The 22,017-nt window shown below is 38.5% G+C and overlaps 3 protein-coding genes across 3 annotated transcripts in view; 1 reads left to right on the top strand and 2 right to left on the bottom strand.

Annotated features, from left to right (window-relative positions):
* The window catches only part of LOC120715011, a 3,550-nt gene extending 1,336 nt beyond the window's left edge, over positions 1 to 2,214 (bottom strand). Inside the window, exons 1-2 of the mRNA XM_040001725.1 lie at positions 2,062 to 2,214; positions 578 to 1,902 (exon numbers count right to left, since the gene is read on the bottom strand). Coding sequence (XP_039857659.1) covers positions 578 to 1,672 — 1,095 coding nt within the window. The 5' untranslated portion in view covers positions 1,673 to 1,902; positions 2,062 to 2,214. The remainder of the gene's footprint in view (positions 1 to 577; positions 1,903 to 2,061) is intronic.
* A 7,075-nt stretch (positions 2,215 to 9,289) lies between these two features.
* Positions 9,290 to 13,091, bottom strand: LOC120714754 (polymeric immunoglobulin receptor-like). The gene is made up of 9 exons (XM_040001119.1): positions 13,000 to 13,091; positions 12,465 to 12,785; positions 11,949 to 12,263; positions 11,710 to 11,827; positions 11,467 to 11,561; positions 11,305 to 11,339; positions 11,124 to 11,180; positions 9,718 to 9,786; positions 9,290 to 9,550 (listed from the first exon to the last, which is right to left on the bottom strand). The coding sequence occupies exons 1-9, from the start codon at positions 13,043 to 13,045 to the stop codon at positions 9,497 to 9,499; spliced, it is 1,110 nt and encodes a 369-aa protein (XP_039857053.1). The 5' UTR covers positions 13,046 to 13,091; the 3' UTR covers positions 9,290 to 9,496.
* Positions 13,092 to 15,567: 2,476 nt separating this feature from the next.
* LOC120714753 lies at positions 15,568 to 20,487 on the top strand. The gene is made up of 10 exons (XM_040001118.1): positions 15,568 to 15,808; positions 16,012 to 16,332; positions 16,566 to 16,865; positions 17,053 to 17,074; positions 17,209 to 17,300; positions 17,427 to 17,461; positions 17,559 to 17,615; positions 17,956 to 18,012; positions 19,944 to 20,012; positions 20,189 to 20,487. Exons 1-10 carry the CDS (start codon positions 15,577 to 15,579, stop codon positions 20,222 to 20,224), a joined length of 1,221 nt encoding a protein of 406 aa, XP_039857052.1. The 5' UTR covers positions 15,568 to 15,576; the 3' UTR covers positions 20,225 to 20,487.
* The last annotated feature ends 1,530 nt before the right edge of the window (positions 20,488 to 22,017 follow it).

The following is a 22,017-nucleotide window of genomic DNA, read 5'->3' as shown; positions in this document are numbered from 1 at the left end:
CAGGACTTTAGCTTAAAGCCAGCTCATAAGACTTGAGTCACAGATCTGTTTGGTTTGGTCTCCCTTACGTATCTTTTCTCCAAGGATGAGCTGCATGAATAGAGTGCATATGAAGAAGTCACAGGATTACATGCAATTTTCTGCCTCGAGTGCTACAAACTCTGCAAAATCCTTGAAAGAGGGAAAATCTTTGCCTTTCATGAGAGCAACTGTGACTTGACGGTTCCAACGCGTTGCAAGCCATTCTGGAATCTTTTGCAATAACTTTGGTTTTCCTCACAGTCACTTAGTATCTCTAAGCCCTTTACATGTGGTGTTGCTTGCAGACAGGTTGTGAGAAAAATCAGAGAAGGCCCGTAGACCTTCTGCATCTTTTGAGTGGATTTTAGGCCACTTGACAGTTTGTCTCTGAATGCCTTTTGAACAACAAATGGCTGACCGTAGCGTTGGTCAAGTCTTTTCCATGCGTCTTTGTATGCCTCTTCATCACTGCGGTAGAACATGCCCTCAAGACACTTAAGAGCAGGACCAGTGATATACCCTTTTAACAAATGCAGTTTTTCAGCTGGAGATATACCTTTGTGGCCCACCAGTGAGATGAAGGAAGCCTTCCATTCGATGTAGGTGATGGGATCTCCGCTGAACACGACAGGCACTGGCACTGGAATTTCTGCTTACTGCTATGCTGTTCTTGAATAGCTTTAGCCAGCTGCAATACATCTGTGGGAGGCGATGGAGTGACAATTTGTGAGTGCAGATGTTGTAGAGGATTATTGACAGGGATGGATGCATATTGTTCCACATGTGGGTGATATGAACCTGTAGAGAGCTCTGAGGCTGGTTGTGCAAAGCTTTGGTTGATAACAGACATCCCATTGCTCTGTAACATTAACTGACTGTCCATATCAACTTTAAACTCCTTGTCATAAATCTCTAATTTTGCACGTGCTGCTTGCCTTTCCTTTTCTGCTTGTAAACGCTCTAGTTCAGACCTTTGTGCATCCAATTCCCTCCTGTGTTTCTCTTCCATTTCTCTTATTTTTTGTTTTTGTTTTATTTCTTCTTGTGTGATTTTATACTGAGCTTCTTTTGCAGCTAATTCTGCAACAGCATCGATTCTTTTGGCTGCAATGCTTACTTCAGATTGGTAACTTGACTGTGATGCAGTACCAAATATGGACTTAGCATGTTCATAAGCTAAGAGCTGATGGAGGCGCTGCCTTTCTCTATCTGCATCATACTCATCTATAGCTGCTAAACGCTCAGATATGATTTTCATAATGTCCTTTGTCACTGATTCACAAGAGTCCATTTTGCGCCTTATGACATGGGATGGTTCATTACGCTCTCTATATTCACTGTATGCTCTTGTCATATCATTTACTGTCCTTTCAATATCATCAGCCATTTCTGCTAACCGTGAATCTGATAAATCATTTTTCAGGTCTTCTCTGTATACTCTGACCTGGCCTTTCCAATGTTCATAAATGGTTAGCAGTTTCTTCTCTCTTTTATTCTGTTCATCCCTTTGATATAAGAGCATTTTCTCCGTGGGCACACTGGGCCGTTCTGATCGCCTTGGGAACGTTTCATTAGCTGTTTCATCAGCTTCGCATGTTAATTCCTTTCGTTGTTCCTTTTCGTTCAACTGACCTCCTTCTATATTTTCCATTTTGAGAGCAATTGCTTGTTACCGGACCGCTGCTGTAGCTTGCTGCTCCGTGCCGTGCCGTGCCGTTCCGATCGCAGGAAGCTCTCTCTCTCGCTGCTCCCGGAGGCAAGCTCTTACTGCTCCCGGAGGTAAGCTCTTACTGTAGCGAACCCCCCCGAATGAAGGATGACACTTTACTGATGACGTTTTGAAGGTTTAATGGCAGTAAACCATCAATCTCACCGTAAGAGCTGAGGATGTATACATAGAAACAGCGTGTAAGCAAAATAATCCACACTCTTACAATCGTAAACCTTATAACATGAAGTTCGTTTCAACGTAACATTTAACAAATGTAGCGACTGTCACAAAAACATCTACACGTCTCCTTATTTACATCATAACCATACCTTGTGCCTCTATCAAGGGGGCTGCTAATGACAAAAGAAATCACCATAGGCTCCATTAAGCCATCACTTTTCTAAACTCCCGCGACTGCTGCTGAAAACTGCGCCAAAAACAGTTTTACAGGAAATCATCCCATCAAAATAAAAGCTTCTACACACGGACAGGAAGTTGGTAGTAGAAAAAAGAATGAGTGCCAAAATAAGGTGCAAGGAAAGGCATTCAGGGTTATTTACAAAATGCTTATTTAGTTCTGTGATGTTCAACTTTATTTTTTATTATGACACCGAGAAAATTACGGTGGCCCCTAGAGACAAAGCACGTACAAACTCCAAAACACTTACAAACTGCAAAACACGTACAAATTTCAAAGCACGTACGAGCTCCGAAGCACGTGCAAACTCCAAAACACATGCAAACTCCAAAGCACAAACAAACTCCAGAACACTTACAAACTGCAAAGCACGTACAAATTTCAAAGCACGTACGAGCTCCGAAGCATGTGAAAACTCCAAAACACATGCAAACTCTAGGGGCATTGTTGAGCTCGATTTGCAAAATAAACAGGCAAGTTTGTTGCAAACACATGGAGTTGGATACCTGCGGAAAAGACCTGCAAGGAAAGAACAACCACACTCATATATATTAAAATCATTAAAAAAAAAAAAAAAAATGTTCATTTACCTGTTACTACCACAAACCAAATCCGGTCGTTGGTACTTCCTGGCTTGTGTAGCCACTAGGTAACAAAAGCTCAACACTGCCCCTAGCGTCCTGGAGCACTTCCGTTGTGTTTTGGAGTTTGCATGTGTTTTGAATTTTGTACCTATTTTGGAGTTTGCATGTGTTTTGGAGTTTTGTACGTGCTTTGGAGTTTGTACGTGCTATTTCTGTAGGGGCCACCGTAGAAAACAGATCTTCACGTAGAAAGACCTGTTGATGGAGATGGCAAATAGAGGAGAGAATGAGGGAAGGAGGGGGTAAGGTAGTGATGTGCGATACCACTGATTTCCTTTCCGATCCGATACCAAGTAATATTCAGGGTGGTATCGACGATACTGATCCGATAACGATACTTTGTACAAAAACTTATTTTATTTATTGTATCTCAAATTGTAGCGTCATAATGATTACAGGACATCAGATTACTTGTTCTTATCACTTAATAATGCAGGGTTCATCATATAGAAATAAAAAAAAATGAAGTTGTGCGCTATTTGAACACCTTGCCTGCCTGCAGCACTAAAGGACTCCGTGAGAGACGTCTGTCTCGCCCTAGCAGCACCTGTCCCTCTCATCCTCTTCAGTTTGCCTCAACATACGCTTGTCATATTCTGTGATATGATTTACTCTGAGGTGTTTGACTAGGTTAGTGATGTTGCCACAACCATACATGCCAACCCTCCCGATTTTCCCGGGAGAATCCCGAATTTCAGTGTCCCTCCCGAAAATCTCCTGGAGCCACCATTCTCCCGATTTTCCACCCGGACAACAAAATTGAAAAACCACATCGCAAATTCATAGCGCGGCCCAGCCAATTCCAGTTTCCAACAATGGCGGCAGCTGCTTAGTTTTAATATTACTCTTATTTCTCTTTTCTGGGTCACAAAAAAACTTTTAACATATTTTCAGGTGAGGATGTAGCTGTGTAAACTTCAAATATCTGAGCCGACCGACACATCATTTTCAAACCCCCGCGGCCTTTCGCTACTCGTGTTAAACATGATATATAAGCCACTTTGATAGCTTAAAAATGTTATTGTTTGGCTTTTTCAGTGTTTTATTTGTTCGTGGGTATATCGGTTTGGCTGAGATTAAAGTTATTAGATTAGATTAAATTAAATGTAACTTTATTAATCCATCCGGTGGGTTCCTCCGGGGTTTTCACACAGCTGAATAAACGTCAAACAGAAAACTGACTAAACAGCAGTGTGAGACGGTCGAGAGTTTACGTCAGCGCCCTGTTATATTTTAGATAGCAAGGAGCAGACGGCAGCATTTCACTCCACCGAGGGAGCTCGTGACGTACTACCCGGTACCACCGGGTCCTCAGGTGGAAGCAGCCTCTGAATTTGGACACCCCCGCTGTTTCCAGGCCGGCCAATAATAACGGTGACATTTAATGTATTTTATCTGATAAATAAACCCTGTAAAAATTATTTATCACCCCCCCCCCAATTCTGAGGTCTCAAGGTTGGCAAGTATGGCCACAACACCTCACTCTTGGAGCACTTTTTTGCCACATGTATCGCAAACCATGTCTCAGCTGTTTGTGGAGGTAAAATACGTCCACACATGACTCCAATTACGCTCAGCCATTGTTGTGAGTGCGCACACCAGTGGCTGCGAGACATTTATACAGCTGTATTTCGCACATAATTATGAAAGGCGGAAGAGGAAGTAGTTCCTTTGAATGTAGACAATCCGAATGTTATAGTTTCTTTCCAAGGTTCAAGGTTCAAGGTTCTTTATTTGTCACATGCATAGTTGTGATATTCTGGATTAGGCTCTTAAAAGGATCAGGACAGAAGGACGTGGATAGGTGCCTTTATTGAACAGCAGGACATCACACACTAACTTGTTGTTTCTTAGCGGTGCAGAAAACTACCCTTTTTTGTTGTTATATATTGGTCAACCAAGAACTAGCCCTGTAACAGGCACTTCTGTATTTTACCACTGGGGGGCAACAATTCACTCTATTACAATAGTTATACAAGTATAACACACAGTGAAATGTAGCCTGACACGCTCCTCGTCATGTGCAAAAAAAAAATTGGGGGGGGGTGTAGAGGAAAAACATTATATATATATATATATAGTATATACATTGGGTGAATGTGCAGTAGTAGCAGCAAGCAGGTGAATTCTGTACATTAATATGAATAGACATCTGACTATTTTACAGGATAGACAATATAAACATATTTAAAATTAAAGGAATTGAAATGTACATTGTGCCTTTGTTTAGTGTCTGGAAGAGTCCTGACTCAGTCAATTATAGATGATGTGAGAGGGCGGGTGTGTGTGTTTAGAGCACGGATGGCTTGGGGATAGAAGCTCCACTGTGTTCCTGTTAATGATAAACTATAAAATTACCCTAAATTACTAAAATATCGATATTTTAATGTGAGAATCGATTCTAGAACATAAATGATTGGTATCGGAGGAATCGATATTTCAGGATCGATCCGCACATCACTAGTGCAAGGAGGATACGGGTGGAGATGTGAAGGGGGTAGACGAAGGTCAAGGTCAAATTTATTTATATAGCACATTTCCAGACAGACGATGCTGCACAAAGTGCTTAACAATATAAAAACGCCATTAAAAAGAGACAATATAAAACAATGATGGGACAATAAAATAATTAAAACAATAACTAAGACAATTAAAATAAGACCAAAATGCTTGGGTCACAGTGTGTTAAAAGCCAGGGCATAAAAATGTATCTTTAGTAGTGATTTAAATTGATTAAGTGTTTGTGCAGATCTAATCTTTAGGGGGAGACTATTCCAAAGTCTGGGACCTGCCACAGAGAAGGCTCTATCACCACAAGATTTGAGACTAGTTCGAGGGATGGAAAGCATTAATTTTGAGCTAGACCTCATGGTTTTTCCTGGAGCTCACACAGGTAAGAAGGGGCTCGGCTGTTAAGTGACTTAAAAACAAAAAAGTAAAAGTTTAAATTGGAACCTGCAGGAGACAGGAAGCCAGTGTAGAGAAGCTAAACCAAAATACAATGAATTGCAGTAGTCCAACCTGCAAGTAAGGAAGAGGTGAATAACACGTTCAAAGACATTAGTCGGGAGGTATGGCTTTACCTTGGCTAGCTGTCTTAACTGAAAGAAGCAGGACTGCACTTACCTGCACCAAGACACCAAGGTTTTTTACATGTGTTTTACAATAGGAGGTAAAGGGGCCCAGAGTGCTATCGATGTGATTATTGACTAAGTTGCCGAAAATGACAACTTCAGTTTTATTTTCGTTTAGCTTTAGAAAATTTAACAACATCCACTGTTTGATGTCGTCAAGGCAGTGTAATAAGAGCTGGGGACAGTCTGACCCTGTTCTTTGTGAATCCTCTCAAGTTATTCATATATTGTCCTGGACTTCTTTATGCTTCTGCTCAAGCTATGTATATTTGCCTTGTACTTTTTTCTTCTCTTCCTTCCTCAAATTCTTTATTCTTGTCCTCTAGTTTTGTCTTGTCTTCCTGCAATTCTTTATTTTTGTCCTCTAATTTTGTCTTCTCTTGCTCAATTTCTCTGATTTTGTCCTCCAACAGTGGCTGCAGCTTTGGACTTCTTCCAAATGTATCTCCCTTAGAAAATCCTGGTACTCATTTTCTGCTTCAATTCTTGTGTATGCCTCTAGCTTTTCCTTCAAGTCATACATGTCTAGCTGATTCCCGTCTTCTAGTATTTTGTTTTCTTGTTCCAGCTTTTCATATCTTTTCTCCAGTTGCATGTATTTGGACTCCATTTCTTCTCTAAGAGCTACAAGCCCATCCTTATGGCATAAATTCCTCCTCTCTGCCAGAAGACCATTTAGGCAACTTTTCAGTTGGTACGTGCTCTCTCGTAGATGAAGGTTTTCCCTCCTGCAGTTCTCAAAAGCTCTTCTGAGACCATTGTATTCACCGGGGGACCGTACTGCCCACCGCAGTGAGGAGGAGGTCCTCTGAATCTCAGTTGATAGTTGTTTTGAGCCATAGCAAAACAAACCAACGCAGTTCTTTTTTTGTTCAAGACGAATAGAAAATCTTTTTAGAGACAAATTCAAAACTTGTTTAAATGCTGTTAGAATTGTGGCGATGTGAACATCTAACCGGCGAAAACACACTAAAAACGATACCAAACACTGTGGTTACTTCACAGACTGCACTTCATCGTAACATTAAAACTTTCTATATGCAAATTAGGCTGAGACGGCGCTTGTCTATCACGTGACATCAAATCTGACTTAAAACAAAATATTTTTTTATGAGTGTATTTATTTTGCCATTTTCAATAAAGTTTTAATGTCTCATTCTTCATCATATTTAAGATCCTTCTTACCAAGTGTTTACATAAGGTGTCCAAGGCCAATATTTCAGAGAAAATGTGAATACTGTTTATATTATAATAGTGGTGCTTTGCTATTACTACCAGATAGTAATAGCAAATATCCAGATAGCAAATATCCATTGAAACAATGTTTAGTCAATATCAGTTGATTCTATTGAATCAACGTTGAAATCTGATATTGACGTAACGTCACTCTTATACGTCAGAATTTGATATTGAATCAATGTTGAACGCTGTTGAACCTAGGATCTTTGTAAGTCAGTCTGGTCTCTGAGTTTCCCTTTCTGTCTTTATCAAGTCTGCATTTCTGTTCCTGAATTCTGCTATATCTTAATAGTGTTTTATTCTGTGGGCATTATGTTCAGTTTTGCTTACCTTGGTTCTCCACGTGTCACTTCTTTGCCCTTACCTTATGTGCATGTTTAAGCCCTCAGTTTGCTTCTTTTCTTTGTTGCATCATCCGTCATATTAGTGTGCTGAGTGTATTTCCTGGTTTTTGTTTGCTTAAGACTAAACTGCAGCACTTTTAATCTAGTTCCTCTTACTGTATGGTCTGTAAAGTAGGCACTAAAGCTGATCTGCCAGTGTCTTACTAAGAGGATGGTTCTTTGGATAAAAGGGGGAGCAAGCAAGTCAATAATCAAGACACAGGGATGATGTAGGTCTAATCAGAAACTTTTTATTCCCAGGTCAGGGAGCACAAATAAAATAAAACTCTCAAAAAACATACTTAATAGAATGTCTTCAATATACTAATATCCCCCAGGAATAAACCCAATTCTAAAACTGCTAGAAATACAATTTTCTACGTGCACTAAAATCCTCTGATGTAACTACCCCACAAACCCAGATAAATGTTCATTTTTGGTCCACCAGCCGGCCAGAAACTCCTTCTCCAGAGCGGGTTCAATGCCAGCCTCGTCCCAGACAGACGAGGAGGAGCCTCCTGTCCCCCTCTCGTCCCTTCACTGGGCCCATCACATCCCAGCCCAGCTCGCATTCTACAACGGAGTCCATCGTGGGATGCCACCACGGTACCCCTCGCGTCAGCACAGATAAGAGCCAGAAAAATCATCCTGGAAGCGGCCCTGGCTTATAGTAATGGTGACCCTCTATCAACACAGCTGCATCCGGTGAACAACAGTAGAGACAATACTCACGAATGCAGGCAGAGGTATACCTCTGCCCTGCTGTGAAACGCACGCGCTGTCTCCTACTGTTGCCTTTCCTGCTGTTGCCGTTCCTGCTGTCGGGACTGGGTCACTGCATCACGCTGACCAGTCCATCTCCAGATGAAGCGCCGCAACCCCACGATCAGGCAGCATGTCCCTCTTTTTCACCTGGCCTTCTTGTGTGCATTTCATTTCTGGGGCATCTCTCCTCCAGTGTTCAGCTAGCTTCCTTTTAATAGGTCTTTAGACAGCTGATAGGCCACTTCTGGACACACCCGTGCCTCAGCAGGTGATCCCTATCAGCTAGCACCCAGCCAGTCCACATTGTATTAAAACAATGTCAAATAACACACTAAAAACATGCAATACAAACAGAATAAAATCATGCAAATTAAACTACACACAAATAAACACTAAAATCCAAATAAAACCAATATAAAAGATAAATACAAATTTACATTTTTTGACATATGGTCTTCATTTTAGTTACTTGTAGACTGGGTGTGAAGTCAGGCATCTACAAGATATACAAGTGTTTATTTTTTTGTTTTTGTTTTTTCACCTATGTTGTACGCATAAATTCAGATCATGAAAATAGATGACATGGACAAAACTACTAGGCCAACAACAAATTACACTTACAGGAGCAGCACAGCCATGGAAAACCATGTCATGAAGCTCCAGAAGGCACAGTTTTTATGCTAAGGTTAATACCAGCGGTTCAGAGCTCCGCAGTGACCGGATCAGAAGAGCGATGGCAACGTTTATGCAGTATATGCTTCAGAACTCGGTGAACCTTTTCTATAGATTATATGGTTTACCACTTCATAGCTGAGACGCTTTAGTTCCTAAAATGCTTCCACATTACAATAATACTACTTACAGCTGATTGTGGAATATCTACAACTATCTAAGAGTGCACAGTCTAACAGTCTGTAAAGCTTCTTTATTACAAGAATGAAGAATGAAAAGATATGTCAATGATCTTGAAAAAGAAAAAACAAAACAGCTCAATGCTTCTCTGAATAAATTTGCAGCTATGCAGGAATTATCTTGTTTACAAAACAGTTAAAAGGGTTAAGGTTAAAAGTTACTACATAACAAGTAAATGAAGGAAGATAACAGAGCAGCAAATACAAATACTCTAGTAATAAAAGATACAGAAAAAAGAGATACAACTCTTTAACATTAAAGTTTTAACATTAAAACATTTCAGCTAATGTGCTGTATGTAACTTCTGTGGTTTTTCTGTCACCCTGTTGGAGAACAGAAGCAAATGATAATTAGAGAGAAAAAGCAAAATATGACCAAATTCAAAGTGAAACATGTCATATCAGGACAACAAGTAAAATGATTTGATATCAAGAAAGACACAGGGAGTGAGATACAGTGTGTGTTTGGTTTCAGGTCATTTAATATTTACCCTTTCAGTACACTTCCGTACAACAACTGAACTGTAAATGATTTCCACATCACTTTCACCAAATGAACTCTGGAAGAGAAGAAATATAGAAATTGGACTATTTACAGTTCTGCTGTGCTTTAACAAAAAATAGATTAAACTCTACTTGTATTCTAAAGTGTAAATGTGTAGTTGTAGTATGTTAGGACATCCTCCGGTGAAATTTCTTCTGCATTTACAAATCTGGTGTGTCAGGTATCAGTGTTATTGACAAAATACCAATATTTAAATGAAAGAGAAGGGGTAGAGGTTTGAATCTTCAGAAGCAAAATACAGCTTTGTGATTCATGATCTAATTTCTTCTGATAGCTGTTGTTGTATTTTGCAAGTTATAAAAAATACAAGAACAGTTTCCCATATGAGGATTCATTTTTCTCAGACATATCAGAAATGAATCTACAGTAGATTACATATCCAATGTACTCTCAGATGACCGGTATGTTCACTGAAAATTCTTAGATTTGAATTGCTTGATGCTGCTGTAGTTGGTAAGTAAGTAAGTAAGTAAGTAAAATTTTATTTATATAGCACATTTCTAGATAGAAATCACAAAGTGCTTTACAAGATATAACAGATTATAAAAATAAAAATAAAAAAACAAGATACAAACAAAGTTAGCAAAAAGCAATTTTAAAAAGATGTGTTTTTAGCTGTTTTTTAAAAGTAATCAATGAATCAGCGGGTCGTAAGTCCTGAGGAAGGGAATTCCACAGTCTGGCGGCCACAGTAGCAAAAGCTCTATCACCCCTAGTTTTCAGTCTCGTATTCTGAATGACAAGTAGGCCCTGACTACTCGACCTCAGAGACCTACTAGGGGCATAGGGCTGTAAAAGTTCAATAATATATGGTGGTGCTTGTTGTTGAAGAGCCTTAAAAGTTAAAACCAAAATCTTAAAATGGACTCTAAATTCGACAGGAAGCCAATGTAACTGCATAAGCAACAGTGTTATATGTGAATATTTAGAAGCTTTCGTCAAAAGTCTTGCTGCAGCATTCTGAACGATCTGCAGACGCTCCAAAGAACCTTTGTTTAAACAAGTAAACAGGGAATTGCAATAGTCCAGTCGTGATGAGATAAAAGCATGAATAACAATCTCCAGTTCGGTATAGGATATTATAGAGCTCAATTTAGAAATATTTCTTAGACAACATTTCTTAGATGATAAAAGCAAGACCGAACAAGAGATTTAACATGACTATCTAACGTAAGAGCAGGATCAAGGATAATCCCTAAGTTCCTGACAGATGGTTTTACAAACGTTGAAAGAGGACCAAGAGCATTTATTATACTGGGTATATGTCTATCTGGGGCACATAAGAGGACTTCGGTTTTATTTTCATTTAGTTGGAGGAAGTTTGTTGGTTACCTTGGGTGAACGTTTTTTCTTGGGTCTGACTTCAGAGTGTGTTACTTCATCTCCAGCCTGCATTGAAGTACAAAACACAGTTAAAACATCTGTCAAACTGTAATTATGAAACCGTTTTACTTTCTCTATTCTTTTAGTATCATGTACGATGCCCACATAGAAATAAATCAGTACAACTTACCATTGCTGTGGCGGATGATTCTGCTTTGTTCTGCTCTAATAAAACAAAATGACTGTTACTGATTCTTTGTAGCAATGCACAATAACTTAAATGTTGAACTATTTCTAAAGGATTTGCAAATAAATTTGAAATGGATTTTAATCAAATTTCTAGTAGACTTACTGTGTCTCAATATAAACCAGATGAACAGCATCACAATTACAATCAAGCTCAACACACTCAGAGGGATGATGAGGATCTTTGGGTCAAATGAAGATCTACAACATGCAGTTTATAAACAGAATTTAAATGAATAAGTAATAATAGCATCTGTAAAAATGTTTGTAGAATCTTTCTTACACAAAACATTTTACCACTAAATACTGCATAAAAATATAAAGAAATGAAGAAAAAAATTTATCTGACCTGTGTTCTTTATTTTCTTCTACTGTAGAAATGTTCCATTGTTCCATTGTAGTAATTGTTCCACTTCCAGTAACAGTATGAGTAGTACTACTGCCAGTAGTAGTAGTAGGGGTTGTGGCTATATTTCCAGAAAGAACATCATCAGTACAGTACTGTAACGATTATTATGCTAATACCTCTTACAGTCCTAACACTTAGAATATGTAGAATTCATGATTTTTATTTACATGTATTATTACCTGCAGTAGTAGTACTAGTAATTGGCTTCTCTGTAACATTTAAATATACTGGTATCTGAATGTCCCCTTTAGCACACCAATACCAGCCACTGTCCTCTGACTGTAGTCCACTCATGGTCACTGTGAAAACATTTGGTTCCCTCATATAAGCGGTCACTGTTGTTCCATCTATGGATCCAGATGATCCTGTCACACAGTTCCTGCCCAGCCTGCACCACTTCATTTCTCCAGAGTTACTGTGGTGACATCTGATGGTTATGCTTTCTCCAGTATATCCTGTAATCCTCTGATGATCGACGTAGACATTGGGGGTACCTTGCCAGTAAAACAAATAAAAAGTGAACAGATTTAAAAAAGTGCTCAATAAAAAATTCATTGGTAATTCAGACTTCACATCTAATGAATGAATGAATAAAAATAAGAGCACACTCAGTCATTCTGAAAAACTTACATGTTGTTTATTTTTCTGAAGGAAATGATAAAATATTTGAAATGTGCATGAAAATAGGCACTTACCACTGATAACTAACAGTTGAAAATACTGTCCATAATCCTTTCCATTATCAATCTCCACCACACACCAGTAATCAGTGTTTTTATCTGTCAGCTTGTTTATAGTAACGGTGAAAATTTTCTGGTTTTTGTCATCAGAGATTGAATATTTTCCTGAAGGGTCTGGTTTGTTTGTTTTTACTACATATCTGCAGGAGCCCCATATATATCCTTTACACAAGTACTTCACATGGTCTATATATTGTGACTCATAGAGACATGGGATGGAGATAGATTTTCCAGCTTCCACTGATACTTTACTGACTGTAGTTATGCTGTGAACTCCTGCAACAAGAACAAATAAATAAATATAAACAAATTAATAATCTTCATGTTTATGTTTAATTAAAACATTCTTCTTTCACTTGTCTCTTGTACATGTGGACACTTAAGAGTATTGTTAAGTACAAAAGTGAATAATACAAAATGTCTTTAATGTAATAATCTGCTGAGATTAGTCATTGAAACATGAGGTATTTAAATGATTGCTGTGACCAACCTTTGAGCACACTGAAGAGGAGAAGAACGATGAGATGAGCAGCCATGCCTGTGAGTGAGAAGAATTAAAACACATGAACCACAGTCAAGTCTGGATCTATTTTTGAATTCATGCAACATGCAAATGCAACACTTCAAACTGCCTTCCTCCTAGTTCCTCTACTATAAGCTGTATTTTTTTTTCTGCTGTAGACAAGATATAAAAATTATCATCCACAATATTCAAAATCTTTATGAACTCATTTACTAATAAGAATATGCATTCTCATAATATAATAACACAGAATAACACTGAAAGTGCAGGAATTGGGAGTAATATAAAAACAAAAATGTTTAAAATGCGCTATGAGTTGTCACAAAATCTGAAAATAGAGGTTAGGATAATCCTTTGATGCTGATGCTTACAGCTTATTGGGGATAATGAGATTATTTTATTTATGTGATGTTATCACCTCTTCCTGACTGAGAAAATATAATTTACAGAAAGATTAAACAGTGTCAGCCTGATCTCACTTGCAACACAGAATGCTTTGTCTCGCATGTTAACTCTCTGAATTACCCCTAAGTGTCAGTTTCAGAGGGCTTCGCAGCACTCAGCATTTAATCCCAGACATATTTACTTATTGAGTATAATATTTCACATTGTAATTTATTATTCTTTTAGTACCATGCTCACAAGGAAATAATTCGGTGCAATAAACAGAGTGCAGCCCTGTGGGTTTTTTTTTACTGTGACAGATCAAAATGTCCATGAAAATGGCCTCGAAATTATTGTAATAAATTTACAATAATTATTTACCTTAAACAGGTAACACTGTGTTAAAATGTCAAAAAAATACCAAACAACTAAATACACAAAATCTTTATTTAAAATCGATGTCATGAAAGTTATGTTCTCTTTCTTGGTTATGTTATATTCCTGGACATTTTTAACACACTGAGAGGCCGTTAATGACTGTTTTGCTGTGTTTTTGGCTTAAAAAAACTAATAAAAAAAAAGTTTACTTCTGTTAAAGCTGTAAAGGATTTTCCCTCATTTGCATCTTTTAAGGCTGCCTTGCACCTGGAGAAAGCATGCCCTTTCAGTATTTAATTAAATTTGTATTAACATTTCAATTAAAAGCTACTTATTTTGATGAACTGCTGTTAATTATATTTTTGTAAACTTTGAAGATTGCATTGAATGATTGGCCCAACAAAATGTCAACACCACCTTGTCCAACAAGAACTTTTAGGTTTAATCTAAAGATATGCTAAAATTTAAAGATTTACAGACCCAGAATTCATTTTTCAAAATTTCATAATTTGTAAAAACAGAGAAAAACAAAAAAACAAGAACTTCCTTCAAGTAACTAAAAAGAAATCACAGTATAAACAATACGAACACAGAATAAAAACTCTGCAGATCTGGCTCTAAATACCTTCCTGGATTGCCATGTGGGCTCCTAATGACTTCATCCTGACTCATTTGAGTGTCTCTATCTCTCATGAGAGATACACATACTTTCCCAGTGCTCCCACCCCTTCTGGCCCACAAACATCTTTCTTTAATACTTTTTTTACATGATGTTTACTTTGTATTTTTCTTTTCTAGGCTGAAACAGACAGAATACCAGGACTCACAGATAACTGGTTACTAATATTTTTATATTGATTTTTCACAAGGGGTTCACCTGAGACTGATTCAAGATTTGGAGTTAAATGTGCTGCTACTCTTTAGAATATTTCAATATAAAGTAGTAATCTGACCAGTGGAAAAACCAACATTGCCATCCAGCACATGCGGTGAAAATGTGTACAAAGAACAAACACTTCAGTGTGTGAGAAACAGTGTTGATGAAGCATGTACCCTCTGTGTGGTTTGCTGAACTACAATAACCACAGAGCTATACCACATCCTCATCATCACATTTAGCAACTTAGCTCTGAGCAGAGGTGGAAAAAGTACAGACATTCTGTGCTTAAGTAGAAGTACAGATATTAGAGTTAAAAACATGAAGGTGATTTAATCAAAATGATGTGGACAGCATGTACAGTTATGCTTCAATCATAAAAGATATGAAAAGGGCAAATATTAAGCTTTCCATTCAAATTTATTACCTTTTTTGTTGCTTTTCCTTCCTAATTGTCATATTTATTTCTGTTCTCCATCAGGGTGAAAAAAAGGTCATCTTAGTGCATTTAATCATCAATGAAATATTTCAATACTAAGCTTTTTTGCCTTTTTATCTGTCCCTAAGTTATTGGACTTACTGCTGCAATATTTTGTTTCCTGTCCTAGTGACTCTTTTCATCTCTTTTACAACAACAAAGCTTTATTCTTGCAAAGCAGGAAAGTTTATTGCACAATTTCTTTGTTACCATTTCCTTTCTTTAAGATCACGTGATTTCTGGTTTAAAAGAAATAAAGAATTATCAAAAGCATCAACACCAAAGGATAATCCTGAACCCTATTTTCAGGATTTGTGAGAACTCATCCTGTTTAATAGAGTTTTTTTTTTTTTTTACTGTTTTTGCTTCCTGCACTGTCAGTGCTATTATATATTATGAGAATGCATATTATTGTTTACTTGTAGCAATGTTGTGGATGGTAATTTTCATACTTAGTTTACAGCAAAAGACAGCAGAAAAAAACACCTTATTGTATGACGAACTATCAGGAAGGCAGGTTTTAAGTGTTGCATTTGCATGTTGCTTAAATTCAAAAATAGAACCAGACTTGACTGTGGTTCAGGTGTTTTCATTCTACTCACTCACAAGCATGGCTGCTCATCTCATCGTTTTTCTTCTTCTTTTCAGTGTGCTTAAAGGTCAGTCACAGGAATCATTAAAATACTTCATTTTTTTTTTCAGGTTAGTGTCAGTAGATGATAAAAATAATGGCTTTTAATAATTTTTAGTTTATTCTGTTTTGTACTTAACAACACTCTAAGAGTCTACATATACAAGAGACAAATTAAGGAAGAATGTTTTAATTAAACGTAACCAATAAAATACTTTGTTCCTGTTGCAGGAGTTCACAGCATAACTACAGTCAGTAAAGTATCAGTGGAAGCTGGAAAATCTATCTCCATCCCATGTCTCTATGAGTCACAATATATAGACCATGTGAAGTACTTGTGTGAAGGACATATATGGAGCTCCTGCAGCTATGCAGTAAAAACAAACAAACCAGACCCTTCAGGAAAATATTCAATCTCTGATGACAAAAAAGAACAAATTTTTACTGTGACTATAAAAAATCTGACAAATCAAAATACTGATTACTGGTGTGTGGTGGAGATTAATAATGGACCGGACTGCGGACAGTATTTTCAACTATCAGTTACCAGTGGTAAGTGCACATCTCTATTAACATTTCAAATTCTTTACAATGTCGTTTTTTGGAAAAAAAAGAAAAAAACAAAGAAAAAATAACATTTTTTAAGACTGAGTATGCACTTGTCATTCAAAGCTAATGAAAATCAACATGAAATCTTAATCACCTATATTTTTTTTTATTCAGCACTGAAAAAGGTATTGGCATTTTGGGTTTTTTGCTTTCTTTAAACTGAATTTTACTTGAAGGTACCCCCAGTCTCTACGTGGATCATCAGAGGATTACAGGATATATTGGAGAAAACATAACTATTAGATGTCACCCGAGTAACTCTGGAGAAATGAAGTGGTGCAGGCTGGGCAGGAACTGTGTGACAGGATCATCTGGATCCATAGATGGAACAACAGTGACCACTCATATGAGAGACCCAGATGTTTCCACAGTGACCATGACTGGACTAAGGTCAGAGGACAGTGGCTGGTATTGGTGTGCTGAAGGGGACATTCAGATACCAGTATATTTAAATGTTACTGAGAAACCGATTAAGAGTGAGTATTGCAAGTTATCAAAGATTTTACATGTAAATGAATTCAATACTTTTATAAATATTTGTATTTTGGGTTTATAACTGTTACAGTACTCTTGTTATAATGTTCTACTATGTTCTACTTCTATACCTACTACTCATACTGTTGCCATAAGTGAAACAATTATCAAAATGGAACAATTCTACAGTACAAGAAAATAAAGAACACAGGTCAGATATTTTTTATATTTATTTGCAGTATTTAGACGTAAAATATTTTAAGGGATTATGCATACAAATTTTTACGGACACTATTATTACTTGTTAAAGTAAACTAAATTATGTTCTCAACCTGTATGTTGCAGAGCTTCATATGACACAAAGATCCTCATCATCCCTCTGAGTGTGTTGGTCTTGATTTTAATTATGGTGTTGATCTGGTTTATACTGAGTCACAGTAAGTCTTAATGGAGCTTGATTTCAATCCACACTAAATTTTCTAATAAATATTAAGAACTGAATTAATAGTTAGGTTATTGAGCATTGTTACAGTGAGTCAGTAACGGCAATTTTGTTTTGCTAGAGAAGCGCAAAGTAGAATTATCAGCGAAAGCAATGGTAAGTTATGCTGATTTATTTCTCTGTGTGCACGGTACATGATACTAAAAACATATTTATCGCAGATGTTTTAATTGTGTTATGTTCTTCAATGAAGACTGGAGAGGATGTAAGATACTCTGAAATTGGACTCAAAGAAAATAGTTCACCCAGGGTAAGTGCTATCAAGAAATCAAGTTTCAAATTTTCAGCAAAGATTTCATCTGAGTGTTTGCTACAGATCTAGACTATTTGATAATGAAAATCCTCATAGGGTAAACTGTTCTTGTGTGTGTGTGTGTGTGGGGGGGGGGGTTACAACTCACAAAATAAAACAACACCTGTCAGATGAAATGAGAGCATGAGTCACAAAGCTGTATTTTGCTTCTGGGGATTCAAACCTCTGTCCCTTCTTGTTCACTTAAATATTGGTATTTTATTAATTTTGGCACCCTGCGCTTGCTACAGGGCACTCAGTGTGTCTAAATGCATTGTATTATGCTCATTTCACACAGGTGGACAAAGAAGTGATATACTCTGAAATTAAACCTAAGGAAAAAAGTTCAACCAAGGTAACCAACTGCAGTGCTATCAAGAAATGTTTACAATTTTCAGTGAACATATTGGCCATCTGAGAATATACAGTAGGTGTAGACTTCTTGATGCATGCTCAATCATCCAGGTAAGTAAATCTCCAAAAGTCGATTCTGTTCATGTGGATGTAACGTTTTCAGTGGGAAAAACGTTTTGTCACTCATCCAAGTGACCTCTTCAGTCTCAGCTGACTGCAGGTTTCCCCAACCTTATAAACAGTACATTTGCATAATGACCGAAACTAGAAGGAACAATGGGCTGGAAGTTCAGTTCCTTGACCACAAATACTCATGACCATTGATCAACAACCACCGATCAAAGACTGCTGATCAATGGCCATGAGCACCATTCACATAGAGTTGGGGAATGGCTGCAATCACAGCATTGTAAGATGGCGAAAGATGTACTCTTAGGCCCCCTCCTCGAAGAAATGGTCTTTCCCTTTTCACGTAAATGTCTCCCATTACTGATGGAAATCTTACAGTCTAAGAAGGCTAACCTGCCACTTTTCATATCCTCTCTGGTGAATTTGATGTGTCAGTCCACCGAGTTAATGTGATCCGTGAAATGTGGTACGTACTGAGATTTAATTTTCACCCAGGTGTCATCCACATACCTGAACCAATGACTTGGTGGTGTAGGATAACAAAGCCCTCTTTTCCACTTCGTCCATGTACAAATTGGCCACGATGGGTGAAACTGGGGAGCCCATGGCACACCCATGTTTCGGACTGCAGAACTGACCCTTGTATGTGAAGTAGGTGGAATGAAGACACAGTTCCAAAAGCAAACACACTCGGTCGATGCTGAGGTTGGGGTCATCCTGTAATCTCTAACGAACTACCTCCAACGCTGACTGGGATGCAAGTGAAAAGAGATGTAACATCGTACGAGACCATGGTTTCATCTGCCATCATAGTGACATCTCTCACCTTCTCAACAAAAGCCAAGGTGTTCTGGATGTGGTGTTCAGAGCTGCCTACCAGCGGGGTGAGATTCGAAGCCAGAAACTTAGAGATGTTATAGGTGACCGAGTTGATCATACAGACAATTGGTCTTAAAGGTGCACCCTGTTTATGTATCTTTGGTAAACCATACAGACTTGGTGTAGACTCCCCTGGGTACAGCCTGTGGTATGAGGTCATGTCGATAGCCTTGTCTTGTTCTAACTGCTTCAGACAGTCTATCAACCTCTTCCTGTAACCACTTCCTGGGTCTCGTTTCAGGGGCTCATAAGTATTTTCGTCACTGAGCAATGACACAATTTTCTCATGATAGTCTTTCTGGTTTCGCAAAACTGTGCACCTACCCTTGTCTGCCGGAAGGATGATAATGTTGTTGTCATTACTAAGTAATGTGAGTGCCTTCCTCTCCTCCATGGTGATGTTGTCTGCTGGGGGCTTTGCATTCCTGAGAGAGGCCGAAACTTTCGTCTGTAGTTGCTCTGCTTCCACTTCTGCAATATTGTTGTTTCGACATTGCAGTCAGCTTAGACTGAAGAAGTCAAAGATGAGTGACGAAATGTTTCTCCCACTGAAAACGCTAGGTGCAGATGAATAGAAGCAACTTTTGGAGATAGGTTTAGTCTATTAGAGATTGATTACTAATATGTTACCTCATATACTAAACTGTTCTTGTGTGTATTTTATAACTTGTAAAACACAGCAACAGCTACCAGAAGAAGACATAATTCATGAAGCTATATTTTCCTTCTGATAATTCAAACCTTTAACTCTTATAATGAATTTAAATATTGATATTTTTCAACCACCCTGACACCTTGCAGTAGTACTAGAGTGCTTAAATATTGTAACACACTACGGTTGCAGATTTATATATAGGAATACTTTTTTTCTTAAAGCTCAACAGAAGTGTAAAGTGCTCACTTTCTATTTCTGTTTCCCCGTAGAGTTTATTTGCTGAATGTGACGTGGAACTCACGTATAGTTCTGTTGTTAAGAAACAGCGCATTAAATGGGTAAATATTAAAAGACCTGAAGCCAACCACACACTAGATGTCACTTCCCTTTATCTCTTAATTTTTTTCAATTATTTTGCTTGTTGTCCTAGTGTTTCATGATTTCTTTTTTTAATTTCGTCACATTTTTCTTAGCTTTTTCCCTAATTGTCCCATTTGTTTCTGTTCTCAAACAGGATGAAGGAAAAGATACAGAAGTTTCGGAGCATTAGAGCATATTAGCTAACAAGCGTTGAAATGTTCAAACATTAAAATCTTTTTGCAGTTTTTACTTTTTTATCTGTACCTATATTACTGAAGTATTGTCAGATAAATGCTGCAATGTGTCAGGTTGTGATGTAGTAGCTTTTTTCTTCTCCTTTTAACTGCTTTGTAACAAATTTTATTCTGCATAGCTGCAGATTTATTCAAAGAAGCATTGGCCAGTTTGCTTGTTCTTTTTCAAGATCATTGATGTGATTCTTAGTTTTGTAATAAAAAGGGATTGTAATCATCAGCATCAACATTTCTATTTGTCTGTTAGATATATTATGTATCATTATGTTTATGAATATATTGTTTGTGGTTTGTATTGGAACCATGAAGAGGCAGCTAGGAAAGCTGCAACCACCAAGTAACTGCAGAGGGTCAGGCAAGTCCCGAAGAGTCAGCCGAACAGGCTATTAACACCTACGCTCTGCCCCTGATCAGGTACCCTGCTGGGATAATAAGCTGGCCAATAGAGGAGATGGAAGCCACTGACATTAAGACCAGGAAGCTCCTGACCATGCATTGGTCACCCCAATTCCAGCACCCTGAGGCTGTATGCTAAGTGGAAGGAAGGAGGCCAGGGAATGGTGAGTGTCAGTACCACAGTCCAGCATAAGACAACAAACATCCATGAATACATAAGGAAAATGGCTCCAACTGACTGCATGCTCAGTGAATACCTCAGGCAGCAGAAACCCAAGAAAGAGGAGGCAGCTTCATGGAAGGACAGGCCCCTGCACGGTACGTACCACTGGCAGATCAAGAAAGTGGGTGACAACCAGAAGTCCTACCAGTGGCTAGCCAAAGCTGCACTGAAAGACAGCACAGAGGCACTAATCATGGCAGAATAGGAGCAAGCTCTGAGCAAGAGATTCATAAAGGGTGAGGTCTTTCACAACAGGCAAGACCCCAGATGCGAGCTGTGTAAAGATGGCCCTCAGACAATTCAGCACATAACAGCAGGGTGCAAGATGCTAGCAGACAGGGCATACATGGAACGCCATAACTAAGTGGCCAGCATAGCAACATCTCAGTCTCGACAGTCTCGGTCGTTGTGCCCTTGGGCAAGATACTTCACCCGTTGCCTACTGGTGGTGGTCAGAGGGCCTGGTGGTGCCAGTGTCCGGCAGCCTCGCCTCTGTCAGTGCGCCCCAGGGCGGCTGGCTACAATGTAGCTTGCCATCACCAGTGTGTGAATGTGTGTGTGAATGGGTGGATGACTAAACGCGCTTTGGGGTCCTCAGGGACTAAGCAAAGGGCTATACAAATACAGGCGATTTACCATCTGTGCCGAGTATAACATAGAAGTCCCGAGGTCAAAATGGGTCATTCAGTAGCAATACTGAATGACAGCAACACCAGGAAGAATGAACACAGGAAGCATGAGAAGTACCAAGGGCTCAGAGAAGAGCTCAAAAAGATGTGGAGGGTGAAGGTAACAGTGGTCCCAGTGGTAATCGGATCACCAGGTGCAGTGACTCCCAGGAAAGTGGCTCTAGCAGATCCCAGGAACAACATCAGAGATCTCTGTCTGGAAGAGCGCAGTCCTAGGAACAGCTAAGATATTGCGCACGACCCTACGCTCCCATTCCTCTGGTAGAGGACCCGAGCTTGAAAGATAGACCGCCCACAGGGGCAAGAGGGTAATTTTTCTTCATATATATCTGAGCAGTTCCTATAGGCTTAATATTTATCTGGCCTTGTACTTTTGTCCATATTGTATATTTTCTTAATTTAATCCAAATAGTAACTTCTT

This window comes from Simochromis diagramma, unplaced genomic scaffold (assembly GCF_900408965.1).
Source record: "Simochromis diagramma unplaced genomic scaffold, fSimDia1.1 OVJJ01000421.1, whole genome shotgun sequence".
In the NCBI taxonomy this organism is placed as follows: Eukaryota; Metazoa; Chordata; class Actinopteri; order Cichliformes; family Cichlidae; genus Simochromis; species Simochromis diagramma.
This window is presented reverse-complemented; position numbering and strand designations above follow the sequence as displayed.